The sequence below is a fragment of the Drosophila ficusphila genome, unplaced genomic scaffold, assembly GCF_018152265.1.
Source record: "Drosophila ficusphila isolate 14025-0441.05 unplaced genomic scaffold, ASM1815226v1 contig_198, whole genome shotgun sequence".
Taxonomy (NCBI): Eukaryota; Metazoa; Arthropoda; class Insecta; order Diptera; family Drosophilidae; genus Drosophila; species Drosophila ficusphila.
Window position 1 is genome coordinate 9,124,576 of NW_025064092.1, and position 11,878 is coordinate 9,136,453.

The window sequence follows — 11,878 nt, forward strand, 5'->3', positions numbered from 1 at the left end:
TGATTATTTAATGTTTTCAGGTTGAAACAGTATCTCATTATTATTTTTTTTGTTTCTTTCTTAATACAAAAACTTTTTGTGATTTAAAATAAATCGAAACAAAATAATAATAATAATAATAAAATTTAATAATAAAATGTAAGCTACAAAAAATAAAATAAAAGCTCGTGGTTAACCAGTCTGGCAGCTCACTTTATCTATCGATACACACTATCGATTTTATCACTATCGATACCCACGGTCAGCTGTTTTCTAAACCTATCTCTTTTCTTGCACAACAATTTCTGCGACTTTTTCAGGGTATTTTTCAAGTTTGCCGGATTTCCTAAAACAACATGCGTCTGACAAATGTTTTATTCAAGAAAGTGAAGAGCAAGTAAGTTATATTTTTAACAAAAAGTTGATTTATTAATATAATTATTTATAAACATCAATTGTTTTACAGGCGTATCATGGTTGTGCTGGAAAGTGTGGTCAGTGGACATCAGTATAATGCCTTTCGCGATCGTTTGGCCGAAAAATTGGAAATAATACGCTTTGATCCCTACAGTGAGTACTGTCATCGAATGATGAACACGTAAAAAATCTAGCCCCTTAAAAGGACCATAAAGATTTCAAACACCCTTTCACTTAACCGGCTAGTACTTTATGCCTTCCATTTGCTTGATTTCTAATGTTTCTTAAAGAGGTAATCCAAAAGCCACAATTCTTTAAATATTTTTTCTCTTTTTTAGTTCAACAAGAAAGCCTCTATCGCGAACGCAAGAAAATCCGCAGCGCTTAAGGAAAACCCCATTAATTTTAGACTTTTCCTGTTAGTTAGAGCAAATAAATGTTAAAAAGTCATTTAAGCAAAACTTTTCATTATACAATACAATTGTTGGTTTTTTATAAACTTTCGGATTACATACATAACTAATACACAAATTCATCTTAAAAATGAGTACAAAAAATAATAATTGACTTTTGAATATTCTCCGGATCATGGGTTTCCATATCGTGCAGAATTGTTCACATGTTATACGCTTGCAGGATTTCACGCATCGAATGGCTCTTCGGTCATCAGGAGACCCCGTTCCCACAGAGCGGTGGCCACTTCAATTTTGCGATCCGTGCTTTTCATGGGCAACTGGCCAACCTTTACATACATGGGATAGGCGGCGATCAAGAGCTCTACCGCAGCCCCTTCGGCGGGCAGGATCTCCATGAAAACGGGCTCGTATTTGCAGTACTCGAGGGCATTGTCCACATGGTGGTAGATTCGCAGACCATCGTCCTCTTTAACGAGTCGCAGTATATTGGCTCGCAGCAAACGTACGGATGTCTCGGCGGTAAGTTCGTAATCGCAAATGCAGTTTCCCTGCTCATCGATTTGATTCCTCGAACCGAAAACGGTGCGCACCTTTTCATCTGGCAAAATAGTCGGCGGTAGGGCCTCGTGTTGGAACTTTTTGGCGAGCTGGTCCACCGCCTGATCAATATCCTCGGCTGAAGGCATCAGATATTTGCCAACTAACTTCTGAACACTATCTACCAGTTGGGTGCGCGACTGGCTCTTCTCGGAACTATGCGAATTGCCCAAGACCTGCCAGGTGTGCAGCGGCAAGCCGCGACGCAAGGCCACACTCTGTGTCACAGCCTTTTTTAGGACAATGGGCATTAGGGTTTCCAAGAGATTTGCATATGCCTGCTGCTGGTACACACTTAACGTGATGTGCAGCGAGTGGTGATCCTCCTGGCAAAGCGCCTGATGGACGGTGCCCCGGGGGAAGTACATTACATCGCCGGCCTCCAGGACCTCATCGAGTATCGGCTCGCCTAACTGCTCTTGCTCATAGTTGCCAGACGAAATCCTGGCCAGCACATCCGACTTTTCGGGCGGCTTGTACAACCGCCAACGCTTGCGTCCCTCGACTTGGATAACAAACGCTTCGATGTCATCGTAATGCGGCGCAAATCCCTGACTATTTGGCGGCGTTAAGTAGACGTTTGCCCCGACCAAACAGTGGAAGAACTCCTGCAGCATACTGCACACCTGTCTCAATCCCGAGAGATAGGTGGATGGATTCAGCAGACGAATGCTGCAGCCATCCGAATAGAAACCCCAAACAGTTGGCGGCAATGCCCTGCCGTCGGGGTTCAAAGTCTCGCGCTTGCCGTTCTTGTAGCTGGTCACATCCAGATTGACGGTGAAGTCTAGATGATTGCGGATCAGCATTTCATCGATCATGCGAAAGGATATGAGATCGCTAAAGTATTTTGGGTTCCTGCGCTGCACCAGGCAGGCGTTCTTCTCCCAAGAGTCCTCAAAAAAGTGTTCGGGTTGAACTGGATTGAGGATCCACCGCAATATGCGACGGCCTTCTTCGATGCTATTGGTTCGGTGGATTTCCTTTGGCAACGACGGCGTGGCTTCTTCTCTGTCGCAACGACTCCCCCATTCGACTTTTGAACTGGTATAGGGACCCTCCTCCTCGTCGTCCGGCTTCTCCTGCTTTATCGTACAGCTTTTGACGTTCTCCTTTTTGGCCGGAGGACAGGTTTTGGGTTTGGCTGGCAGAGGGCAGGATTTGGCGGGAGAAGGGGATTGCGAAGCTGTAGCTTTTGACGCTGGCAGGGATTTTCGCACCAGAGGACAGGCTGCAGCCCCACCGTTTACAAGAATTGGTGAAGTTTTCTCCAATCCTTGGCTGCGTCGTTGTTTGCTTTTGGAGGAGGTTACCTTTCCCTCTTTTTTATTATTGTTCGTATCTTCTGGCGGAGAGTCCTCTGTTTGATGATGTCTCTTGCGATCTGTTGGTCTGGCTGCCTTCGATTTGCCCTTCTTGGACAATGGTTCCGGTGAAGGATGACTTGACTCTTGACCTGATTCTCCATCAGAACCCGTGTTGTCTCCCAATTCAGACATCAAATAGCCCTCCAGTGTTTTGCGCCTTTCTTGCTGCTCCTTAGTTAGTTTTTTTGTCGGATCAAGTAGTTCTTCAACTAGATTATCTATATTCTCCATGTCGATGTCAGAATTAACTGTTTTCTTGTTTTTAGCTTTACCGTTAGTAAGGGTTTTGGACTTTTTGCGGCCGCCCTGGGCTTCAGTAGCCAAAGATGATGCCGCTTTAGGCATTTTTTGGGAGATATTCGAAAAAAATTGGGGAATGTAACGACGAGTATTCACAACTGACAATCGTCTCTGCAAAACAAAAGATATGAATCGGTTAATTGCGATTTTCGGGGCAAATTTTAAATATTTTTTGCACGTGCTTAGTTTTACAGCTATTATTGCCGGTCGCTTATCGATTTATAATCGATAGAAGTTGAAAAGGGTACAGTGAAACCAAGTAAACGTTACTAAATTATAAATATTTGTTTAGCATTACTTTCCTTTCCTTTTAGGAAAGAACCGTTTTCATATAAAGAAAGTTTGTTAAGTTCAGCCTTTTTCTGAATCTCGAACTTTTAAAAATGGTTTCAAAGTTTGCCGATAAACAAACGTTTTTTGACTGTCTGGCAGCCTTGTCTTAATCGCTTATCGATAAAACAAGCAGCTGATTTTCCCGGCAGATTTGTTAAGTTGCGAAATTAAACATATTGAATTATGTCCGAAACGGAGGCAGAAAATGTTGAAAAAGAGGCGAAACCGATGTCGCCGGCAAAAACTGACGCTGCTAAATTGTTGGAAACCACCGCCGCTCTTGAGGAGGACGAAGATTTGGCCAACATCGTGACCGCGGAGGAATATTTGATGCGCAAGGATGTGGTCCTCCTTGAATATGAAAAACAAATGTTTCTTGATCTGGTAACGGCGGACGGTCTTCTAGTTTGCGCCAAGTAAGGCATTCGAACTAAAGTGATGTGCCAAATTAATCCTGGGTTTCTTTCTCATAGGGGATTGAGTTACGAACGCGTTTTGATCAACATTTTAAAGGCCTACAGCGATTCTGGGAATTTGGTCCTCGTGATAAACAGTTCGGATTGGGAAGAACAGTATTACAAGTCCAAAGTGGAACAGAAATACGTCCACGAAGTAGCTAACACCGCGACCGAAAGGTAAACCTCTAATCTCTATAGCACTGTAGCTTTATATAGTTTCCGGGTTCCTTTTTTACTTTTCCACTTTTTATTTTTTTTTACAAATGCGTACATTTTTCTATCAATTTAAATTGAAATGTTTATCCCATAAAAAAAATTGTAGAGAGCGCGTTTATGTGGAAGGTGGCCTGCAGTTTATTAGCACCCGAATCCTGGTAGTGGATCTCCTAAAACAGCGCATTCCCATCGAGCTGATCAGTGGAATAATTGTCCTAAGAGCTCACACCATTATCGAGAGTTGCCAGGAGGCATTCGCATTGCGATTGTATCGCCAAAAGAATAAAACTGGATTCGTCAAGGCATTTTCAAGCAGTCCAGAGGCCTTCACCATTGGCTATTCGCATGTGGAGCGCACCATGCGCAATTTGTTCGTAAAACATTTGTATATTTGGCCGCGATTCCATGCCACTGTTCGTGGAGCTTTGCAGCCGTGGCAGACACAAACGATCGAGCTGCATGTTCCACTCAGCGAGAGCATGACCTCCATTCAATCGCACATCCTAGACATTATGAACTTTTTGGTGCGTGAGATAAAGCGGATTAATCGTACTGTTGACATGGATGCGGTTACTGTGGAAAATTGTGTCACGAAGAAGTTTCACAAGATTCTGCAGGCGCAATTGGATTGCATTTGGCATCAGCTTAATTCGCAAACAAAGTTAATCGTGGCGGATCTCAAGATTCTGAGGAGTTTGATGATGTTAGTTGTATTTGGTCATGTTTTTCTGTTTATTTAATTAATGTAGTTTATAGCTCCACCATGTATCATGATGCCGTAAGTGCCTATGCCTTGATGAAACGCTACCGCAGCACGGAATATGCTCTAAGCAACTCAGGATGGACTTTACTGGATGCTGCCGAGCAGATCTTCAAGCTTTCCAGACAACGTGTTTTCAACGGACAACAGGGTAAGCTACCCTACCCTACAATTTTCACCTTTTGCTCCTTATCTAATTTATGTATTTGATTAAAGAGTTCGAACCCGAACCCTGTCCCAAATGGCAGGCTCTCACGGATCTGCTCACTCAAGATATACCCGGTGATATGCGACGTTGCAGACGATCGGAGCAGCCGAAGGTTCTGATCCTCTGCCAGGATGCACGCACTTGCTTTCAACTCAAACAGTATCTCACGCAAGGTGGTCCTCGTTTCCTGCTCCAGCAGGCCTTGCATCACGAAGTGCCCGTGGGCAAGCTGAGCGATAAGTACACCAAGGAGGGTCAGTCAAAGGCAGCAGTACCTTCTGAAGGAGCTGTCACCAAAAAAGAGGCATTGAAGGAGGAGGTTTCTGGTTCGCAACCGCCACCAGCTGGTCTGGATGAACTGGCTCAGCTTCTAAGCGAATCGGATGCAGATGGCCAGCATTTCGAGGAGAGCTACATGCTCACCATGACGCAGCCGGTGGAGCAGAATGCCTTACTGGACATTAAATCCGATCCGGATTCCTCCATTTTCGAAGCCATACCAGATTTGGAGCAATTTGATGTGACAGCGGCACTTGCGACGGTGCCCCATCAGCCGCACATTTGTCTGCAGACCTTCAAAACCGAACGGGAGGGATCGATGGCTCTGGAGCACGTTTTGGAGCAACTGCAGCCGCACTATGTGGTCATGTACAATACGAATGTCACGGCCATTCGGCAATTGGAGGTATTTGAAGCCAGGCGCCGATTGCCGCCCGCGGAGCGAATGAAGGTGTATTTTCTCATTCATGCACGTACAGTTGAGGAGCAGGCTTATTTAACCAGCTTGCGTCGGGAGAAGGCTGCCTTTGAGTTGATTATCGAGACCAAAAGTGTGAGTTCGACTCAATTTGTAATGCTTTAGATTGCAGAATGCTTAAATATCTTATTTTTCCATAGAAAATGGTTATACCCGAGTACCAGGATGGCAAAACCGATGAAGCCTTCCTGCTGTTCAAGAACTACGATGATGAATTGGCCGGCGAGAATGCCAAGAGTCGGAAGGCAGGCGGACAAGAGCCGCCGGTGTCAAAAGAGACGCCCAAAGTCATTGTGGATATGCGTGAGTTTCGCTCGGACTTGCCGTGCTTGATTCACAAGCGTGGCTTGGAGGTTCTCCCCTTGACCATTACGATTGGCGATTATATACTCACCCCGGATGTTTGTGTGGAACGCAAGTCCATTTCGGATTTGATTGGTTCCCTCAATTCCGGAAGGTTGTACAACCAATGTGTGCAGATGCAGCGGCATTACGCAAAGCCCATATTGCTGATCGAATTCGATCAGAACAAGCCCTTTCACCTCCAGGGTAAATTCATGCTATCCCAGCAGACGAGCATGGCCAATGCGGATATCGTTCAGAAACTGCAGCTGCTCACGCTGCACTTCCCGAAGCTTCGACTCATCTGGTCGCCCAGTCCGTATGCCACCGCGCAGCTTTTTGAGGAGCTGAAGCTGGGAAAAGCGGAGCCGGATCCCCAAAAGGCCGTGGCCCTGGGCAGCAACGACCCAACGGAGGGGGAGCAACTGCATTTCAATAGCGGTGTCTACGATTTCCTGCTCCGCCTGCCCGGCGTTCACACGCGCAATATACACGGCCTGCTCCGGAAGGGCGGCAGCCTGCGGCAATTGTTGCTGCGCAGCCAAAAAGAGCTCGAGGAGCTGCTGCAGTCGCAGGAGAGCGCCAAGCTGCTGTACGATATCCTGCATGTGGCCCACTTGCCGGAGAAGGACGAGGTGGCCGGCTCAACTGCGATGCTGGCAGCTGGAAAACAATTTGGCGCCGGATCGCACAATCGCTTCAGGAAGGCGGCCGCCGAATCGCGAAGGGGTCGTCGATAGAGCACAAACACAAGTTAACTGCGGCGGGGAGGGGCGCATAAAACATAATGAAGGTTTATGTATAAACACGCCGCACATACTATGAATAATTTAATTTAAAAATTGCGTATAAATAGATGCAAAGAACAGGAGTCGGTGGAGCAGAGACAGCGGCAAAAGCAGGAGCACTAAAGTGCCGAGCAAACAGTGAACGCGCGAAATTATGGAAATTTTTTAAACGTTGCAATTAACTCGACAAGGGAACGGGATGAGGATGCAGATGCAGATGCGGATGCGGATGCGGACGAACATGGAAATGAGAATGAGGCGTGGCGACTGTCTGGCCGGCAGACAACATTGACAGTCGGGAAACAGGGAAGCAGCGCTGACCGCTGGGGATGCGACTGACTGCGACTGCAAACTGCAGTCGGTGTCACCGGGGATGGGCGCTTAAAAATCAATTTTCAATAAATTTTTAATTGCCCCCGCACTGGATGTCTGTGCGAATCCATCCCGAAGGATTACTTCGAGCGAAAAACCTGCAACATTAACAGCCAGACAATGTGATACAACCTATAAGCTATGAATGAAGTTTTTCACCAACAATTCACCTGAATGAAGTTTTTCACCAACAATTCACCTGCAAAACAGCTCCAGATTGAGATGTAAGTCATAAATGTATTCTCTTTAGATATCCATTGCGTATTTTCTTGGGTTACTATTATTTTTCTAAGATTTTTTATTTACTTTAAAATGGCTTTTTTGTTTTAATGATGTGATTTTAAAGGGTTCTTTTAAACAGTTAGCATAAGTGTTTCTCAAAACTTTAAATTTAGTGCAGGGTATCTGTATTCCAATGCAATTCACCAACTTCCCCTAATGTTTGCTCTGGCTCTCGCTTTCTGTTGCGGCTCATTGGTCAAAGCGCGCTTGGAGCGTGTTTCTGATTGCTGGCATTATCTCCGGGTCTGTCCGCCACCTCCTCGTGAATAGTCGGGCTAGTGAATGTGTTTGAGCAAATGCTGCATGCACAGTGCAAAGCCAATTGATATAATTCATCATATGAGAGTTCTAATCTGTTCTGGTAGGGAAAATTTATCACAAATTTTTAAAACTCCATGTTATAATATACAAGTCAACTTTATATATATATATATTAATATATTTAATATTTATATATTTAATATTTATATATTTAACATTTATATATTTAATATTTAACTAATCAAGGTCTGTCAGATATGTACAGCTACTTCTTAACTTATTTTTTAAATGATTGGGATTCAAAATTAAAATTAATATGTGGTATACATAAATATTTATATTTAAGTATAGTACCTATATATAGTCCGTTATTGTGTGCACTTTTCAGCGCAAGTGAATCCAAAACTTGGCTGCCGTTGGCGGCTGGTCTCTGGACATTGGGACTGGCTTTGTGGCCTTTCGATCCGAAACGATCCGATCCGGTGTGTGTCAAAGCATATTTGCCAATTGGCTGCGCTTTGTGCCCGGGAAAATCGGAAAATGCCAGCGGGCGAAAATCTGGGAGGAGGGAGGTTGAAAAACTCATGAAAGAAGGGGGGGAGGGGCGGCCGGATGGGGTACAATTAAAACTCCATTACAGCACTCTTGTCCTGCTACTGATTTCTGTTTGCCCGGGGTGTCGGTTTCGCCACTCCCCTTCTGCCCACTTTTCCAGATTCCATTTCCCTTTCCGACTTTCCCATTTTGGCCGCAACAAACGCTTCAATCAATGGGCAGCGGGGAAACCTGAACCGAAACCCCAAATCATTTAGCCCCTACGATTTTTTTCGCTCCCCCAATGACAACGTTAATTTTCACTCACCGAAGCCCAAATGGATCCTTGATTTGCCGCATTTTCTTTTTTGTGGCTAGTTTTTTGTGGTGAGGGATTTTCGGGGGCAAATCAATAAAGCAATAACAGTAAAGCAATAACAATAAATGATAATTACCAATATATTTTGTGTTATTTTTTTTAAACCAATTTTTATTAATCAACTTAATCCAAATATTAAGTTTTTTCGAAGATTGCCATCTATTTAGAGCTACAAGTGGTCTACCAAGAGATTTTCTTCGCATTGATAAGTTAAGCGAGGCATCACTTCCATAAGTATCCTTAAGGAAAACTTAAAGTGGGCAAATTAAGCAACACAAACAAATTCAGTCGAGTGCAAAATGAAATTAGCTGAAATTCCTTGAATTCAATTGAACAAAGTTGTCTCGTCTAATTCGATAATTGATCAAAATTAATTGCAAACTTTTTGCATACTTCACTCGAATTCATCCGCACAAAACCAATACGAAGTCCAGATTGGAATGGCAATGGCCATCAAATTAAAAGCCGCACCGTTGACCGCAGGCATCATTAAATATTGGCAGGAATTGTGGGAAATGTGTCTGAAATTGGCATCTGATTTGTTACGACGAGGAATTTATCGTCAAAATTGATTTTATAAAACTTTCGTTGCTTCGAGTTAAGTTTATCAAAAGTATTGGTAATTAAAGTAATAAAGTCCTGGAGCAATTATTTCATTTGGCATTTAGCATTTCGCACTTTCATTAGTCAAAGTCAAAGCCAAGAAAGGCATTTCTCCATCGATTTTAGCTTAATTTCATTAGGAGAAAAATTGTTGGGCAATTTGACATATTTTATGGCTCGCTGGCATTAGTAAAGCCTTTCTCGGCCGGGAAAGCGAGGAAAATGCATTTAAGAAATTCTGACAGCCAACGCACACAGGTGCACATTTTACCTTCATGCGCGTGTGGGTGACTACACTGTAAACAAAGTTGTGTTCCTTAAATCAACTTCATCTAACAAATTCTATGATTCCCATTTCCCTATCCTTTTGCTCATGATTTATGCAATTTCGCCTTGAATTTCTTTTCGATTAGTGCTTTAAATGATAGAGATTTTCTGCTCAGATTTTTCTGTATGTTACAAAGATTTCCCACTAAGCGCTCTTACCGAATTTCGATTTGCATCTAAGCCAAATGCAGTTAAACAGAGCATGATTCACTGATATATGTATATATACGTAAAAGGAATAGTACAGTAGTTCCTGGCTTAAAGGGGCGGAAGGGGGGACCCCGGCCGTGCCTTTTTCAAGGCAAGACTGCTTATCATAAATGACAAATCTGGAAGTGAATGCGAATGCTAAACGACCAACAACTAAATGGGCCAAAAGAGCCAGCAAAATGGGAATGGCTGGCGTTCCAATTTTCCCTGCATTTGGTGTAAATGTAAATGTAAACGATATAATCGCCGGTCTCCATCTTTTCCGGGGGGTGTGGGGTCCTTGGAAAATTACCGCCCGAATGGGGCAGCCAAATGGAAAACACTGAATTTCGGAAGCCAAAATAAACGAAAGCCATGAACCACAAGCCCTAAAACTTGTTTAGGGAGGAAAAGGCGGGTCTTAAAGTCTATTCTAATGGCTGAGTAACTCCCGATCGAAGAGTTCCTGTTGGTTTACTTTGCTGAAAGTAACCATTTGACTTAACTGAAATTGACAGTCTTGTTCCCAACGGACTTTTGTTCTCGAACAGGCAGCAAAATTAGGGTTGCGATAGCTTACAAGAGGTTAACAACCTACAAGTGAGTTTTGCAAACTTACAATTTTAAAATAGGCAATATTAGGCATATTTTTATTAGAAAATTATCATATTGTGAGTACTTCCCAAAAAAAAAAAAATCAGAGAGCCAACTTTCATCACTCGAAACCCCTCAGCCTTTTCGAAATTCGCTCAGAAATTTGGAGAGACCTAGAAACATTTTTAGGAATGTCCCGTTACCTGTACGCCGACCACATCTTGGAGGCCTTCAATGTCTTCCACCGACCTCTGGTTCTCGAAGAGGTAGCTGGATATGTGGCCGAAATGGAAGCGAAATCCATTGACGAGGTCCGATTGGCTGTGGATAATACGTTGACTGCCGGCTGGTTGCACGGTTTTCTTGCCATGGAGAATGGCATATACACTTTGATCTGCGGCTATTGGGATGAGGAGCAGCCGGTGCCGGGCAAAAAGAAAAGAAGGCACGCCACCAAACCGATGCTCCGCAGTTCCTAGTAGGATTAAGTCACTTCAGCAATCAAGAACAACTATTAACTATTCCGAAGTCCCATTGCAGATGATATATTCGAATCGACCGAGGAAAGCCACTACGGTTACCAGATCCTGTCTGCATTTAAGGTCCTGCGGCGACCTCTCTTGCTCCACGAAATCATGGACTATGTCGCCCGATCCGTCGGAGGGGATTCGAAAGAGGTTGGAAAGTCCGTAGAGGAGACGCTCTCCTTGGCCCTCAGACACCGCTTCGTTCACCGACAGGGTAATGGGCTCTACGCTCTGGAAAACAGCTTGCTAAACTCCGTTTAGTTAAGTTTGGGTCACCTCTTTGCCACCACAATGGAAAACTTGAACAAATTTAGCAGGAACACATTACAAAATTTACTTTCACCAAATTGAATTAGAAAGGATTACATTAAGGTTAAATAACAAAAACAACAACGAAGCTTGGTGATTTTTCTATTCATTTTCTACACTTTCGACTATTGTCGAAATTTTTATGACAGCTGTATGATAAAGTCGTCTGATTTTTATGAAACCTAATTCGAAATTCAAGAGTCGTTAGAAAACTCTATTCCTAAAAAATCATGTCTAATGAAAAACAACGATGTTATAAATTTATTTCCGTTAATTCTATAATAATTTTTCGATCTTTCCTATGACATATATAGTTTTTCGAATTTTATGAATTTTTTTTTAAATAAAAAGGTAGACGATTTTCTAAAAATCATGCTTGTGGGATATCATCATCATCATTATCATTTTTTTTAAATTTATATATATTTTTTCGATCTTTTCTATGGCAGCTATGTATATGATATAGCTATCCGAATTCGATAAAATTTAATTGTTGTAGTAGTTTTGGCCGCAGTTAGGTGATTTTTTCAGCATCGAAAGCTTAGAGCCCCTTGTCACCAGGA

General features: G+C 43.2%; 4 protein-coding genes and 1 long non-coding RNA gene across 8 annotated transcripts; 3 read left to right on the top strand and 2 right to left on the bottom strand.

Annotated features, from left to right (window-relative positions):
• Positions 1-240: 240 nt before the first annotated feature.
• On the top strand, positions 241-846 carry LOC108091355 (39S ribosomal protein L33, mitochondrial). The gene is made up of 3 exons (XM_017190507.1): positions 241-376; positions 446-549; positions 735-846. The coding sequence occupies exons 1-3, from the start codon at positions 336-338 to the stop codon at positions 782-784; spliced, it is 195 nt and encodes a 64-aa protein (XP_017045996.1). The 5' UTR covers positions 241-335; the 3' UTR covers positions 785-846.
• LOC108091354 (bifunctional lysine-specific demethylase and histidyl-hydroxylase NO66) lies at positions 844-3,289 on the bottom strand. The gene is made up of 2 exons (XM_017190506.2): positions 3,259-3,289; positions 844-3,187 (listed from the first exon to the last, which is right to left on the bottom strand). Exon 2 carries the CDS (start codon positions 3,119-3,121, stop codon positions 1,037-1,039), a length of 2,085 nt encoding a protein of 694 aa, XP_017045995.1. The 5' UTR covers positions 3,122-3,187; positions 3,259-3,289; the 3' UTR covers positions 844-1,036.
• A 264-nt stretch (positions 3,290-3,553) lies between these two features.
• On the top strand, positions 3,554-7,118 carry LOC108091282 (DNA repair endonuclease XPF). 3 transcript variants are annotated; one of them, XR_006245328.1, is made up of 7 exons: positions 3,554-3,825; positions 3,883-4,044; positions 4,190-4,786; positions 4,840-4,994; positions 5,060-5,883; positions 5,949-6,949; positions 7,007-7,118. XR_006245328.1 is itself a non-coding variant. In XM_017190398.2 (6 exons), the coding sequence occupies exons 1-6, from the start codon at positions 3,593-3,595 to the stop codon at positions 6,888-6,890; spliced, it is 2,913 nt and encodes a 970-aa protein (XP_017045887.1). In that variant the 5' UTR covers positions 3,554-3,592; the 3' UTR covers positions 6,891-7,118. The 3 variants fall into 3 exon arrangements, 1 of the variants encoding a protein (XP_017045887.1); XR_006245327.1 differs by having other exon boundaries at positions 5,949-6,943; XM_017190398.2 differs by having other exon boundaries at positions 5,949-7,118.
• Positions 7,119-7,590: 472 nt separating this feature from the next.
• Positions 7,591-8,299, bottom strand: LOC108091297. The gene is made up of 2 exons (XR_001771384.1): positions 8,208-8,299; positions 7,591-7,950 (listed from the first exon to the last, which is right to left on the bottom strand). It is a non-coding gene; the product is annotated as an uncharacterized LOC108091297 (long non-coding RNA).
• Positions 8,300-8,772: 473 nt separating this feature from the next.
• On the top strand, positions 8,773-11,532 carry LOC108091289. 2 transcript variants are annotated; one of them, XM_017190411.2, is made up of 2 exons: positions 8,773-10,957; positions 11,020-11,136. In XM_017190411.2, coding segments are annotated over exons 1-2 (288 nt in total). In that variant the 5' UTR covers positions 8,773-10,670; the 3' UTR covers positions 11,021-11,136. The 2 variants fall into 2 exon arrangements, with proteins under 2 accessions (XP_017045900.1, XP_017045899.1); XM_017190410.2 differs by having other exon boundaries at positions 8,814-10,957; positions 11,009-11,532.
• The last annotated feature ends 346 nt before the right edge of the window (positions 11,533-11,878 follow it).

Coding starts and splice junctions, on each gene's coding strand:
- LOC108091355 (XM_017190507.1), top strand. CDS start 336: ATGCGTCTGACAAATGTTTTATTCAAGAAAGTGAAGAGCAA. Junction 377..445: donor TTCAAGAAAGTGAAGAGCAA/GTAAGTTATATT, acceptor ATTGTTTTACAG/GCGTATCATGGTTGTGCTGG. Junction 550..734: donor AATACGCTTTGATCCCTACA/GTGAGTACTGTC, acceptor TCTCTTTTTTAG/TTCAACAAGAAAGCCTCTAT.
- LOC108091354 (XM_017190506.2), bottom strand. CDS start 3,121: ATGCCTAAAGCGGCATCATCTTTGGCTACTGAAGCCCAGGGCGGCCGC.
- LOC108091282 (XM_017190398.2), top strand. CDS start 3,593: ATGTCCGAAACGGAGGCAGAAAATGTTGAAAAAGAGGCGAAACCGATG. Junction 4,787..4,839: donor ATTCTGAGGAGTTTGATGAT/GTTAGTTGTATT, acceptor TGTAGTTTATAG/CTCCACCATGTATCATGATG. Junction 4,995..5,059: donor TGTTTTCAACGGACAACAGG/GTAAGCTACCCT, acceptor ATTTGATTAAAG/AGTTCGAACCCGAACCCTGT.
- LOC108091289 (XM_017190410.2), top strand. CDS start 10,671: ATGTCCCGTTACCTGTACGCCGACCACATCTTGGAGGCCTTCAATGTC. Junction 10,958..11,008: donor CCGATGCTCCGCAGTTCCTA/GTAGGATTAAGT, acceptor ACTATTCCGAAG/TCCCATTGCAGATGATATAT.